At 43.4% G+C, this 14,597-nt stretch overlaps 2 protein-coding genes across 3 annotated transcripts in view; one reads left to right on the forward strand and one right to left on the reverse strand.

The window, feature by feature from the left end:
- Positions 1-6,370, reverse strand: part of NMRK1 (nicotinamide riboside kinase 1) — a 37,310-nt gene extending 30,940 nt beyond the window's left edge. The window contains exon 1 of the mRNA XM_010844899.1: positions 424-6,370. The gene's annotated coding sequence lies outside the window, so the exon portion shown is untranslated. The remainder of the gene's footprint in view (positions 1-423) is intronic.
- The window catches only part of OSTF1 (osteoclast stimulating factor 1), a 62,203-nt gene continuing 47,612 nt past the window's right edge, over positions 7-14,597 (forward strand). For both annotated transcript variants that reach the window (XM_010844894.1, XM_010844895.1), the window contains exon 1: positions 7-216. In XM_010844894.1, the coding sequence (XP_010843196.1) occupies positions 183-216 (34 nt within the window). In that variant the 5' untranslated portion in view covers positions 7-182. The remainder of the gene's footprint in view (positions 217-14,597) is intronic.

Below are 14,597 nucleotides of genomic sequence, written 5' to 3' on the forward strand. Positions count from 1 at the left end.
ACTTCGCTGAGCTGCCTTGCCTGCCTCGGCTTGTCCGGCTGCCGAGAGTAGACACAGGTCCCTGAAGGGGCACCGCGGCAAAGCAGACAAAAAGAAACTGAGGCGCTCAGAGTGTCGGCTGGAGGCGCGTTTGGCTGACTTTTCGTGCGTAGCCTTCAGAATCAGCCTCTCCAGGAAGAGAGATGTCGAAGCCGCCACCCAAACCAGTCAAACCAGGTAAGGGAGGTGTTCGGGGGATCCCGGGCCGGCCGCGGTGCCCCGCGCTCCCTCTGCCCCTTGGCAGGGCAGGTCAGGCACGTACCCCGCCCCGAGCCTCGCTTTCGCGACCGACGCACCAGGGTGGGAGTTGTTGCGTTCGCTCCAGGAGACAGATCGCAAGATTTTCGAGGAATTTAAAAATTTTCATTTTTAAAGAGGACTCACCCTCGGTTTTTCAGCGTTGTCATTCGCTGCAACTTTCCCATCGATGTGATGGCTACGTCCCATTGACGCTTTCCTGGAAGACAGGGCCATTGATCTCCCTTAGGGGGAAAAAAAAAAGTCTTGAAATGGTTTTTTCTTCAGCCACTTCCTCTTTTTTTTTTTTTCTTCACTGTGTGTCAGTGTCAAGTTTGAGTTCTTGACCGGCCAAAACGAACGGGAAGTGCGCTGCTTATAGGGTGGGGTGGGTGAGCGAGTCTCCTTTGGGACTTTACAGGGGAGCAGTAAATTGACCTTAAGATCTTGGGAAAAGCGTTTAGGAAACTGCAGTTGAGCTCCTGACTAGAAGAATCTAGGCTGCGGCAGGGTAATCTCAGTTATTACTATTCGGAAGTGTCACTTTATAGTGCTATACAAGCCCTTTGCTTTACTCCCTCTGTGAGTTTGTCGAGTTAAACTGGAAAGCGTGAGATTTCCTCAAAGGAGCTCTTTTGGCGAATGTTCCTTGTTCATTTCTTCTTCGATCCCTAGAATATTTTCTGGGACACGGAGAAAGAAGTATTTAAAAGGGACTGACGTATTTCAGTTCGATACTGTAACAAATTCATGCCTTCTTTGGGTAGGTGATTACAGAAAACGTAGGAAATGGACGAGAAATGGCTCAGACATACTCTCAGCTTTTTTCTTCCTGGTCTCAGGTAACTTCAGTATATTACAGACTGAAATGTATCTATTTACATCCAGTTTCAAAGTAACCTTGATTAGGAGAGAGTCGTTTCAGTGATTGATTTTTTTTCTTGATTTTTCTAAACTTTTGTCAAGCTGTTCAACTTTTCATCTCATCCAGTTTTCTTTCTTCACGACATCATGCAGTGGTAGTTTCAAGTCATTTTATTTGAAAATTCTGTACACACTCACATATATGACATAGTCACCCGGGACTTGAATTTTGGTGGACTGGGTGTGACTTTGCTGGCACTTTGGCTCTGGTATGAGCAAAGGTGGGACATGGCTAGGATTGGGCTCTCTGTTTCTTTAGAAATGGAGTCTGATGAGGAATTTGCCTTCTAAGTGCGTTTGTGGAAAATGGCAGCTTTCTAAACTTATGTATAAATCAGGACCTCAAGTAATCAACACAGCAGAGTTATTCTTTGATAACTGAACAGAGTAGTTTATTTCAAAGAAGGTCCTGAGAAGCCATTCATGAGGTTTTTCATCTCTAGACATTCAGTGACGTCTGTGCTACAGCTGGAGGGGCACGGACGTGATGTGTTTTTGTGTATTTGCCTGGGTGTGGTTTAGGGATCACACTGTGACCAGTTGGAAATACACTTTCAGGAACCATTTTTGTTGTCTGACCTTACTGCTTTCTCCTGTTCAGTAAGTCAGAAAGCAAATTATTAAGAAATGACTACTATTCAGACTCCACACTGATTTGTAAATGAGATCCAAACTAAAATAAGATCACCCTAGAAATAATCTGTCAGTGACCTAATTTACAGTGAGAAATACTACTTTTAATCCAACTTGAAACTTTGTGTGGCCTGGCTTAGTTGAAAACAGAAGGGGCCTATTATAGTCCTGGCTCTCGTTTACGGTGTGCCAGGCACTGATCTAAGCACTTTCCGTGTATTATCTCATTTACCTCTCACAATAACCCTATGAGGTCAGTACCTGCATTGTTCCCATTTCACAGATGCGGAAATGAAGCTAAGTCAAGAAAGGTCAAGTTAAGGAGCCCAAGATTAGCCACTGAGTGGAGAGGAGTGGGCAGAATTAGAACCCAGGTAGTTTGGCCCCAGAGTCTGAGCTCTTAACCTTGATGTTACTATGCTTTACATCAAAGCATACCATTAACTCCTGTCATCATGTGTATTTTAACTTTTTTTACCTTCCTGGTAGGCAGGAAGTGGGAAGGAAAGTGTCTCTGGTCCTCGGTCAGACTTTCTTGTCACAAACGCACCCCTTGGCTGAAGCAACAAGAAGGGTGGTGCTGACATTTACTTTCTTGTCCTGCAGGCAAGATAGATGGGTGAAAATGTCTAAAGCATACTTGGAATTGGACGACATGGTGTATTTAATTCTTAGCTTTTTGGTTTGTTTATACCCCTGCCTCATCCTGAATGAAACTTGAAAAAAAAAAAAAAAAGATGCAGGAAGTGGGGTCCTATAGAGGGAGGAAAGAATAATAAGAGGAAACTGGAGAGAAAGTTATCTTACAGACATGTATGTTGTAAGGTCCTGCAAAGTTTCTAAAGAAGGCCTGTAGATTTGGCTCTTTGCTTCAAGCAGAGAGAGACAACAGATCAATTACTAAAATTCGCAGTGTTCATAAAATTAAAATGTATTACTTGCTCTGAGAAGAGTTATTACAGTGGTAGTGAGATCTGAAATGAACTTCTCATGGGTGGGTTCTCTTTAAGTATTGCAGTGGACTGGACATCTCTACAAGAAACACAAGTGGGACATCATAATGCTAGTCTTTAGAGCTTCCTGCAGTACAAGATCCGGGTGAAGCAGCATGGTTCAATTTCAGAGGCAGTGTGGAAATGAGGGGAGCTAGGTGAAGGAGGACAGAGGACTTACGGGAAGATTTTAGTAGCAGTGGACATGTAGCTATAATGTGGGCTGATGTATATCTGTCAGGGTGATTGGCGTATACTCAGTAGGGGTACCATTTTCCAAAGGAATGTTCTTTCAGAGTCCTGGTCAGCTGCTGGCAGGAGAGCCCTGCCACTTCATTTCCTTTTTTACCTTCCTGAGGTTATACCAGAGTTTGGGTTAGTGGCCATATCCAAAATTCATTTGCTAAACACTTCTTAATACATGCAGCTTGTATTTTAGGCCCTGTGCTGGACCCTGGGGCTCCAAGGAACAATAAAATAAGATCTTGTCCCTGAAGCTTTTGAAACTAATGGGGGAGATTTAGGTATCTCCAGAAAATATCTTAGATTGTCGCCTATCTACAATTGGATGGCTGACTTATCCATTTTGCTTAAAAAAATCTTACAGCTAAAAAAGGAAGGAATATGTTTTTGTTATAGAAAATTTAGAAGCTATAGTACAGAGAACAATAAATAAATAAAGTATAAAAATCATCCCTAGCTGTCATCTAGTGATAGCTTTAACTGATTCATTTATTCAGAGAGGAAAAAATTATACAAAACTTCAGATCATTTTAGATGAAAACCTTTTCCCTCTCAAAGGTGTTATATAAGCAGCATATGTGTGACATCTTTGAAGATTTGTGATGTTTTTACTGTAAATATGAAAGAACCTAAAACATTGACATTTGCTTCTTCAAAGCCCCTTGAATTTATTTCCCAAGACAGTGAAATATTTAGACCGCTTTACTTCCATCGCGAAAATCAATAAGCCATTTAAAAGAATTGGTCAAGGTCAGACAGACATCAGGTTTCCAGCCACATGGGAAGGTTATCAGACCTACTTAGAATGAGAGGATTCTAGTCCAAATCTCATTCAACGTCCTTTGGCCTATTTTTACATCTTGGGATGACATTTTCTGATCCCCTTCATCTCATACCTCAAGTCCAGTGAAAACCATTGCCAAATTTGTCTTCACTTGCGTAACGGCCATGGGAAACAAAATACATGGGCTTGGGAAGAGGGAGAGAGACGGGGGACAGACACATCCTTTTAGTGGGCTGATTTGAACTGTTAAGTCAAATTCTCTATTCATTTGTCATTTCATTCATACTTAAATAAAGCTGGGGAACAAACATTATCAAACAAATTAAATGAGCTTGGGAAAATAGTTTCAGATACCAGTATATAGAGAGATTTTTGATTCTTTTGAACAGCTTTCTAGTACCCTGTTGTATTTATTTAACCATACCCATGAACCACGCTTCAGTCATTTCTTCTGTTATAGCAAATAGTGTTAAAACAGCCTTGTTGCTTACATGTGTGAGTGTACACACAGGACAGAGTCCCAGCAGTGGGATTGTTGTGCCAGAGGGTATGTATTAATACATTGCCACATTCACACACACTTCCAAAACGCTCTCCCAAAGAGGTAGTTCTAATTTACTTTCCTACCCAAAATGTTTGAGCATGCCTTACACAGAAAAATTGCCACACATGTGATAGGAGGTATTATCAAAGTGTAGTTAGAGGGCTAGAAGTACAAGGCAAGGAGCTTGAAGACACTGAGATGGTGTTGCTAAAGAGGGAAAATTTAAGCAGGGTCTCCAATGCTGAGTAAGAATTTAGTAGGCAGAAAAGAGGGAAGTCATTTGACATGTGGAGAAATGAAATAACTTGACACGATGGCCTGTCCATGTTTGCTTGACTGCACAGGGCCTGAGCTCCTCTCACAGAAGCCAGGGATATTTGGTGTGGAACTGTGAACTGGAGAAATTTGTCCCAAATTAAAGAGAAAGCCTTCTGCCTAGTGTCGCAGTTTGTGAAAAACATTATTGCTTCACACAGAAAATGAGCATTTGAATGTCCACATGTGAACCATCTACTCCCACGTTTATCAATTTGTCAGTTGTTAACAAGAGCTGTGGGTGATTAGTTTGCAGACGTGAGTTAAAGAGGGTCACAGCTTCAGCTCACTCACACAAGTCACTGGTGGGGCTGCTGAGGCCACGTCCTTTTTATTAATTCTTTCCAGTTGTTTCCCACTCAGTGTTTGAGTATCTGTAGAATTTTTAGAAAGTTACAAGGCAAATCCCTCAACTTACTCTTAGGGTAAGAGTTAGGGGAGAGTTCTGTATTTGTGCATTTTGATGAGCATTTTTAAACTTATTAGCTTCCTTAGAATTTGATAAATTGCTTTGGTTTTATATTCTTGGAATCAAAGAAGGTACTCATTCTCACCCCTGTCTCCACCTCCTGCCGCCCTTGTGTGAACTTGAATTTATTAGGGGCGCCAGGTCAGAGGGGTACAAGTTGCAGATTGGGAGAAAGGGGTAGTGGGCCTGGGCAGCCCTGTCAGCCACAGGCCAAGAAGACTGGAGGCCTGAGGGGCCACACCCAGTAGAGCACTGCATCAGCAGGCAAGCAGACAGACTGTTCTTCACTGTGCAAGTGTCAGGGCTGAGGGCATGACCGTAGCTTTGAGAGGAAGTGGAAGAGGTAGGTGCCTGGCTTCAGTGGCTGCTGGGAGGACAGAACAGTGAGGAAGCCCCCATTCAGGCACTTGTGTAAGACAAGCAAGGGGTGGGGATGGTGGCAGCAGCAGCAAGCCATAGAGGGGACCATGGAGTGGTGAGAGCTTGGGGTCCTTGGAGGGGAGGTATCTGGTGGTTCTTTCCTAGTCTAATGTTCCTGTTTCCCAGGGAGCCTTAAAGTCGTTTAAATTCAAATTAAGGAAGACCCTAGAAACTGACTCTAGGGTGTCTAGACCAGGTTTTTTCTCTTGCTGGAGGGTCTGCCTCCAGCCTCTTACAGTGATCTGAAAGCAGCCCTGAGAGCCTTTCTGACATCCCTGACTCAGGGATTTTGCTGGGTTCTGGGAAATTCAGGGCTTCTATGTCAGGATTCTCTTGTCTATGAGGACAGACTTGATTCAACCCACTGGTATGATACTTGTGTGACTTCCACTTGGAGAGTATTCTGGGATGGCTGTATCTTCTAGAAATGTCTTGATCCAATCCATGCTTATGGAGAGGATCCCTCCAAATTCTAGTTCTCTGAGCACGGATGAGAAATGCTAGGCTGAGAGAAGACCCTCCAGGTTTTTTGGGACAGTTGGCAGGTGTCTCCAGACTCCAGATTTGGAAGATTCCACAGAGTCTCATATTTCCTTTCTTGGAAATCAGACTCTTAGGACTTTCTCTAAGTTGTTGTCTATGCAGGTTTACAGGGTTTGGGAGCTGCTTTTGGGGCCTGTTGTTTTGATGAGTTTGTGAAAGTTTGTTGACAGTAGCCCTGTTGTTGTTCATTCGTTCAGTTGTGTCTGACTCTTTGTGACTCCATGGATGAAAGTTTGTTGACAGTAGCCCTGTTGTTGTTCATTCGTTCAGTTGTGTCTGACTCTTTGTGACTCCATGGATGAAAGTTTGTTGACAGTAGCCCTGTTGTTGTTCATTCGTTCAGTTGTGTCTGACTCTTTGTGACTCCATGGATGAAAGTTTGTTGACAGTAGCCCTGTTGTTGTTCATTCGTTCAGTTGTGTCTGACTCTTTGTGACTCCATGGATGAAAGTTTGTTGACAGTAGCCCTGTTGTTGTTCATTCGTTCAGTTGTGTCTGACTCTTTGTGACTCCATGGATGAAAGTTTGTTGACAGTAGCCCTGTTGTTGTTCATTCGTTCAGTTGTGTCTGACTCTTTGTGACTCCATGGATGAAAGTTTGTTGACAGTAGCCCTGTTGTTGTTCATTCGTTCAGTTGTGTCTGACTCTTTGTGACTCCATGGATGAAAGTTTGTTGACAGTAGCCCTGTTGTTGTTCATTCGTTCAGTTGTGTCTGACTCTTTGTGACTCCATGGACTGCATCAAACCGGGCTCTTCTGTCCTCTGCTATCTCCTGGAGTTTGTTCAGATTCATGTCCATTGAGTTGGTGATGCCATCCAACCATACCAGTGGCACCCTTCTCCTGCTGTCCTCAACTTTTCCCAGCATCAGGGTCTTTTCCAAAGAGTCGGTTCTTCACATCAGGTGTTCAAAGTATTGGAGCTTCAGCATCAGTCCTTCCAATGAACATTCAGGGTTGATTTCCCTTAGGATTGACTGGTTGTATCTCCTTGCAGTCCAAGGGACTCTCAAGAGTCTTCTCTGGCTCCACAATTCAAAAGCATCAGTTCTTCAGCATTCAGTCTTCTTTATGGTCCAGCTCTCACATCCATACATGACTATTGGAAAAACCATAGCTTTGACTATATGGGCCTTTGTCAGCAAAGTGATGTCTCTGTTTTTTAATACACTGTTTAGGTTTATCATAGCTTTTCTTCCAAGGAGTAAGTGTCTTTTAATTTCATGGCTGCAGTGATTTTGGAGCCCAAGAAAATAAAATCTGTCCCTGTTTCCAGTATTTACCATGAAGTGTTGGGACCGGCTGCCATGATCTTAGTTTTTTGAATGTTGAGTTTTAAGCCAGCTTTTTCATTCCTTTCACCCTCATCAAGAGGCTGTTTAGTTTCTCTTCATTTTCTACCATTAGAGTGGTATCATCTGCGTATCTGAGGTTGTTGATATTTCTTCTGGCAGTCTTGATTCTAGCTTGTGCTTCATCGGCCCGACATTTTGCATGATGTACTCTGCATATAAGTTAAATAAGCAGGGTGACAATATACAGCCTTGACATCCTCCTTTCCCAATTGTTAATCAATCTGTTGTTCCATACCCGGTTCTAATGGTTGCTTCTTGACCTGAATACAGGTCAAATAGCCCTGGGAGGACCTAAACTGAAGGTATTCTTACTGGTGTTTCAGACCAGAAAACTGTCTGAGAAACATAGCAACAAACACCAGTCTTTGCAAAGTTAGTTTCTGAATAATATATCACACCCAAGATTGTTTTCAGCCTAGTTTTTCTGCTGAGGACTTTTATTCCTCAGAACTCAGGTTCTAAATCGAAGTCACCTAAGGAGCTGCTAATCACAACCTGGGTGTACATTAAGAAGAGCTGTTGAGTGGGAGTCAGTGCTTATGGTGACTGCCCACTTCCTCTTTCAGGGAGCCTGTCACATCAATAGAGCTGCTTCTAGTTCTTGCCTAATGTCTTCCTACTCAGGAGAGTCCAAGTTTATACCTAAATATTGAGTCTCTAAATGGTCCCTAGGACTTGACACTGACTTAGTAGGAGCTCTGTTCTCCACAGTGGGTTCCTGCTCATTTCCTGATTCTCGGTTGGCACGTATCTCTCTGAAGTTTTGACATCTAACCAGGCACTCTCTTGTTGACTGGCACTGGGATGTATACTGCTTGGTCTGCCCTGAACCCTTGTCTTTAGCTTGCTTGGACACATGTTTCCTGTTATATGGCCCTCTGGCTAACACACTGAGCCTTTCCAGCATGCTGTGACCTTAAGATTGGCATAGGTCTATGTCTGATCTTAGACAGATTTCCCATTGGGTGTCCATCCTTCTTCAGACCTAACCTTTGGTAGACCTGAGTGCCATAGTCCGTTGTTGTTGGAGCTCTGATGTGGGGACCAAGGCCACGTGCCCAGAGAGCCTTACAGCAATATCTTGCCCAGGTGCATCCTGGTTTTCGTCACTGACATCACCTGGCACTTGTCTTCCTCTTTTCTCAGTTCCATGGACCTCTGAGAATAAACTCATTGCTTCACATATGATGAGCAGATTTACCTGTGGTGTTAAACAAATCATTGATTTATCAGAATCGTCTTCCCCAATGTGCTTACATTAAAAAATAAGCTAAAAAAAAGATTCCTGAGAAATTTCCTTTTTCAGATGAACTAGTTGTTACTGATAGGAATTTAGGCATAAAGATGGGCTAATTAGGGTATTCTAAGACCAAACTCTGATTTGGAGGGGAGAGAGGCAGAATATAGTAATGCGAAATGAATGTCAGCTTTGGAGTGAAATTCTGATCTCAATTTTTTTTTTTTTTTTTTTAATTAACTTATTAGGTCACTTTGATAAGTCAGTCCATAGACTACTCGGGACCTCAGTTTTTTTGTTTGATTCTAAATCTGATTCTGAATCTCTATTGCCTTAGACTGACTTTTCAAATAATTCCTCAGATTTCTACATAATTTCATCCTGTGCTTTTTATAGAGCCCTGGGACATTTTTGATAGTCCCTTACCCATCTCCCTGCTACTCCCAGTGATCAGTACCATGGTAATGAAAACATGGAAGAGTTAAATACTTTTTAAGGGCAGTTCATAAATTCAGATTTCTATGAGAGAGAGAGGATGGCAAGTGGGCTAGGATGGGGACATAATATATTCTTAATTAGGTCTGGTGTGATTTTCACTTAGGTTTCCGGCTACACAGGACAGTGGAGTGTGTTCTTTTTTCCTTGCACCTGCCTAGAAGGCAACATTGGGGTGGTTCTGCAGAAATGTGTCTGGGGTCTGCATGCATGGATGCCAATAAGATGCTCGCAAAATGTGGCCATTGTTATTGCAGGAAGGGAGACTACTTCCAGGGCCCAAGAGTGGGCTTTTGTCTACACTCAGAAATTAATTGTCCAAGGAGACGCATGTGCTGACAAAGCAAGAGACTTTATGGGGAAGGGATGCCAGGGCAGAGAGAGAAGGAAAGAGAGAAGGGCAGGGTAAGGGAATCCAGGAGAACTGCTCTGCCACGTGGCCTGCAGTCTCTGGTTTTATGGTAATGAGGTTAGTTTCCTGTTTGTCTCTGGCCAGTCATTCTAACTCAGATCAGATCAGATCAGTCGCTCAGTCGTGTCCAACTCTTTGCGACCCCATGAATTGCAGCACGCCAGGCCTCCCTGTCCATCACCAACTCCCGGAGTTCACTCAGGCTCATGTCCATCGAGTCGGTGATGCCATCCAGCCATCTCATCCTCTGTCGTCCCCTTCTCCTCCTGCCCCCAATCCCTCCCAGCATCAGAGTCTTTTCCAATGAGTCAGCTCTTCACATGAGGTCCTTCCAAATGGCATGTGCATCTCTCAGCCAAGATGGGTTCCAGTGAGAAGGATTCTAGGAGTTTGGTAGGATGTACGGACTGGTGTCTTCTCTCTCCTTTTAACTTTTCCTAAATTATTCTAGTTGGTGATATCTTGTTACTTCTGCATTCCTTAACTAGGACCTCCTGTTGTAAGATAACTCATGCAAGTGGTTACTAGGTGCCTGGCTGGAGGGTGGTTTCAGTTAGTGCTTCCCCTAACAATTCCCCGCTGAGACTTTATACTCAATATACTTCCTGGGAGTTGAGGTAGAGGTCTCTTTTACAAATACTTCCTGTTGAGAGTGGGAATAGTCCTGCCTAGTAGAGTAGAAGTCTCTCACCACCTGGCTTAAATCGAGGTAGTCTTCACCCAAAACCAGCATTCTCCCTCAGAGTAGCATGAGTTTAGTCTGAAACTGTTGGATCCTGTCAGAGGTAAACCTTGTAAGCAGTTGACAAAAACAAGAGCCAAACAGGAGGCCCAACAGGATGGTCATCGCTGGGCCCTGAAAAGGAAGGCAAAATTTGGGGTGGGGGCTGCACGGTGTGTGGCTCTTTTAAGATTGGTTGGTAGTGAGGTAACAGGGCAGTTGCTCCAGGAATCTAGCACTCAGCCTGAAGTTACCATTCCCCACCTGCACGGGGGTCTTATTTCCTGCAGAAGAACTCAAAAGTACTGTTATTCATAGTCCTTGAGGAGGAACTAGGACCTTGCTCTGAGGCTGCACCACTACTTAACTGCTCCTCCCCTGTTTCTGTGTCCCTTCCCTTCCCTGGTTAGCAACTGTTTGAATCTTTGCTTTAGAACTCAGGGAAGGTCATAGAGGCTGAATGAAGCTTGTATCCTACAAACAAGAATCGGGGGACACAGAAAGGATTTGTACCCTGGAGCCCCACAGAGCCTGCTCAGTTTCAATTCAAGGAACTGGACGACATTGGCTCTGGCCACTCCCTGCTAAAATTGGGCACAGTCCCTCAATTTGGAGAACAGGCACTGAATTGGACATATTTCTGAGTTCCAGGTCTTGGATCTGAACCTTGTATGATTAAAATCTCAATCCCTTGGCATTCTATTTTGGTGTAAAAGACCCAGTTAGAAGTAGTTGGAGGAGTGACACCTAGAATTTTAATAGACAAAATAAATCTCATTCCCTGAGGAATTTGGGAGTGTAAGCCTGAATGCCAGTCTGTGTACCTTGGGGAGACTTATATGTAGCCAGGTAGCCAATTGTTTGCTTTTATCTAAGTAGATTTTAACTTCAGATGTGCTATTAACATCTATATTACAGGAGCTATTGGTCACTTCAGTTCAGTTCAGTCGCTCAGTCATGTCCAACTCTTTGCGACCCCATGAATCTCAGCACGCCAGACCTCCCTGTCCATCAGCAACTCCCGGAGTTCACTCAGACTCATGTCCATCGAGTCAGTGATGCCATCCAGCCATCTCATCCTCTGTCGTCCTCTTCTCCTCCTGCCCCGAATCCCTCCCAGCATCAGAGTCTTTTCCAATGAGTCAACTCTTCACATGAGGTGGCCAAAGTACTGGAGTTTCAGCTTTAGCATCATTCCCTCCAAAGAAATCCCAGGGCTGATCTCCTTCAGAATGGACTGGTTGGATCTCCTTGCAGTCCAAGGGACTCTCAAGAGTCTTCAACACCACAGTTCAAAAGCATCAATTCTTCGGCGCCCAGCCTTCTTCACAGTCCAACTCTCACATCCATACATGACCACAGGAAAAACCAGCCTTGACTAGATGAACCTTTGTTGGCAAAGTAATGTCTCTGCTTTTGAATATGCTGTCTAGGTTGGTCATAACTTTCCTTCCAAGGAGTAAGCGTCTTTTAATTTCATGGCTGCAGTCACCATCAGCAGTGATTTTGGAGCCCCCCCAAAATAAAGTCTGACACTGTTTCCACTGTTTCTCCATCTATTTCCCATGAAGTGATGGGACCGGATGCCATGATCTTTGTTTTCAGAATGTTGAGCTTTAAGCCAACTTTTTCATTCTCCACTTACACTTTCATCAGGAGGCTTTTTAGTTCCTCTTTACTTTCTGCCATAGGGGTGTGTCATCTGCATATCTGAGGTTATTGATATTTCTCCCGACAATCTTGATTCCAGCTTGTGTTTCTTCCAGTCCAGCATTTCTCATGCTGTACTCTGCATATAAGTTAAATAAGCAGGGTGACAATATACAGCCTTGATGTACTTCTTTTCCTATGTGGAACCAGTCTGTTGTTCCATGCCCAGTTCTAACTGTTGCTTCCTGACCTGCATACAGATTTCTCAAGAGGCAGGTCAGATGGTCTGGTATTCCCATCTCTTTCAGAATTTTCCACAGTTGATTGTGATCCATGCAGTCAAAGGCTTTGGCATAGTCAATAAAGGAGAAATAGATGTTTTTCTGGAACTCTAGCTTTTTCGATGATGCAGCGGATGTTGGCAATTTGATCTCTGGTTCCTCTGCCTTTTCTAAAACCAGCTTGAACATCAGGAAGTTCATGGTTCACGTATTGCTGAAGCCTGGCTTGGAGAATTTTGAGCATTACTTTACTAGCATGTGAGATGAGCGTAATTGTGCGGTAGTTTGAGCATTCTTTGGCATTGCCTTTCTTTGGGATTGGAGTGAAAACTGACCTTTTCCAGTCCTGTGGCCACTGCTGAGTTTTCCAGATTTGCTGGCATATTGAGTGCAGCACTTTCACAGCATCATCTTTAAGTATTTGAAATAGCTCAACTGGAATTCCATCACCTCCACTAGCTTTGTTTGTAGTGATGCTTTCTAAGGCCCACTTGACTTCACATTGAAGGATGTCTGGCTCTAGATGAGTGATCACACCATCGTGATTATCTGGGTCATGAAGATGTTTTTTGTACAGTTCCTCTGTGTATTCTTGCCACCTCTTCTTAATATCTTCTGCTTCTGTTAGGTCCTTACCATTTCTGTCCTTTATCGAGCCCATCTTTGCATGAAACATTCCCTTGGTATCTCTAATTTTCTTGAAGAGATCTCTAGTCTTTCCCATTCTGTTATTTTCCTCTATTTCTTTGCCTTGATCACTGAGGAAGGCTTTCTTATCTCTTCTTGCTATTTTTGGAGCTCTGCATTCAGATGCTTATATCTTTCCTTTTCTCCTTTGCTTTTCACTTCTCTTCTTTTCACAGCTATTTGTAAGGCCACCCCAGACAGCCATTTGGCTTTTTTGCATTGCTTTTCGTGGGAATGGTCTTGATCCCTGTCTCCTGTACAATGCCACGAACCTCATTCCATAGTTGGTCACTACATGTCTCATTTTCTGCTAATATCTGATCTAATGCAATTTCATTTTCTAAAAATTTAATAGTTACAAGAGGATACCTTGAAACCATAATGGTGCACATACCAGCTATTAGCAGACATTGTTTTGAAAATAGCTGGTAGTGTCTCAAGTTTGACCCAGCTCAGAAGACTGAAATTCTTAGCAATACAAGGACTTGTCTGTAATCACATACATAATGTCACCTAGTATTACCTTGAATATTTGAACCACTGCTATTCCATTTTGACTTTCAATTACATTTCTGTCCTTAGTGGCCAAAGCAGTTGACACTGTTAATGATTTTAGTGCTTTTCTAGATATGAGAAGATGCAAGAATTGGGGTGCATAAAATCTCCTCCTGAAAGTATCTATCTGCAGGCCAGTTCTGCTGGTTTTTCCCAGTGCACAGTGTGTCGCAATTCTGATTTCCACCCTGAACTCCTTTCAGGGTGTGTTGAAGGTCAGTGGCTGCAGTGGCCGTTGACCTAGTCCTTGAAGAGGCATATCGCAAGTGCCAATTTGGCCCATTCAAGGTCATACATTTGACTATGGTTTGGGGGCATTTCATGACCATTTTGTCCCTTGGTACTGAGAGTGCTCATTCCTGGGTCTGGGAAAGATTTCACTGACAGGCCACTCTATCTGCTGTTACTAGTCTAGGCCTTACTCAGCAGTAGCCAAAAGTGTCTGGACCACCTGTCTTAATAGTCTTTTATGGTCCCGGAAAATATTCCCTGTTGTTTCTTCTTCCTATAATTAGAGTTACACTATTACCATTGTTGATCTTGGTATGCTATGGAACTTCATTTTTTCAGAGCCAGAGTCACACTTTTGGTAATGCAGAGAACAATTTAGCTAGCAGTATTAGTAAAGTCCTAAGTACTTACTTCTTGGAAGGAAAGTTATGACCAACCTAGATAGCATATTCAAAAGCAGAGACATTACTTTGCCAACAAAGGTCCGTCTAGTCACGGCTATGGTTTTTCCAGTGGTCATGTATGGATGGGAGAGTTGGACTGTGAAGAAAGCTGGGCGCCGAAGAATTGATGCTTTTGAACTGTGATGTTGGAGAAGACTCTTGAGAGTCCCTTGGACTGCAAGGAGATCCAACCAGTCCATTCTGAAGGAGATCAGCCCTGGGATTTCTTTGGAAGGAATGATGCTAAAGCTGAAACTCCAGTACTTTGGCCACCTCATGTGAAGAGTTGACTCATTGGAAAAGACTCTGATGCTGGGAGGTATTGGGGGCAGGAGGAAAAGGGGACGACAGAGGATGAGATGGCTGGATGGCATCACCGACTTGAT

Source organism: Bison bison, unplaced genomic scaffold, assembly GCF_000754665.1.
Source record: "Bison bison bison isolate TAMUID 2011002044 unplaced genomic scaffold, Bison_UMD1.0 scf7180017864212, whole genome shotgun sequence".
Taxonomy (NCBI): domain Eukaryota; kingdom Metazoa; phylum Chordata; class Mammalia; order Artiodactyla; family Bovidae; genus Bison; species Bison bison.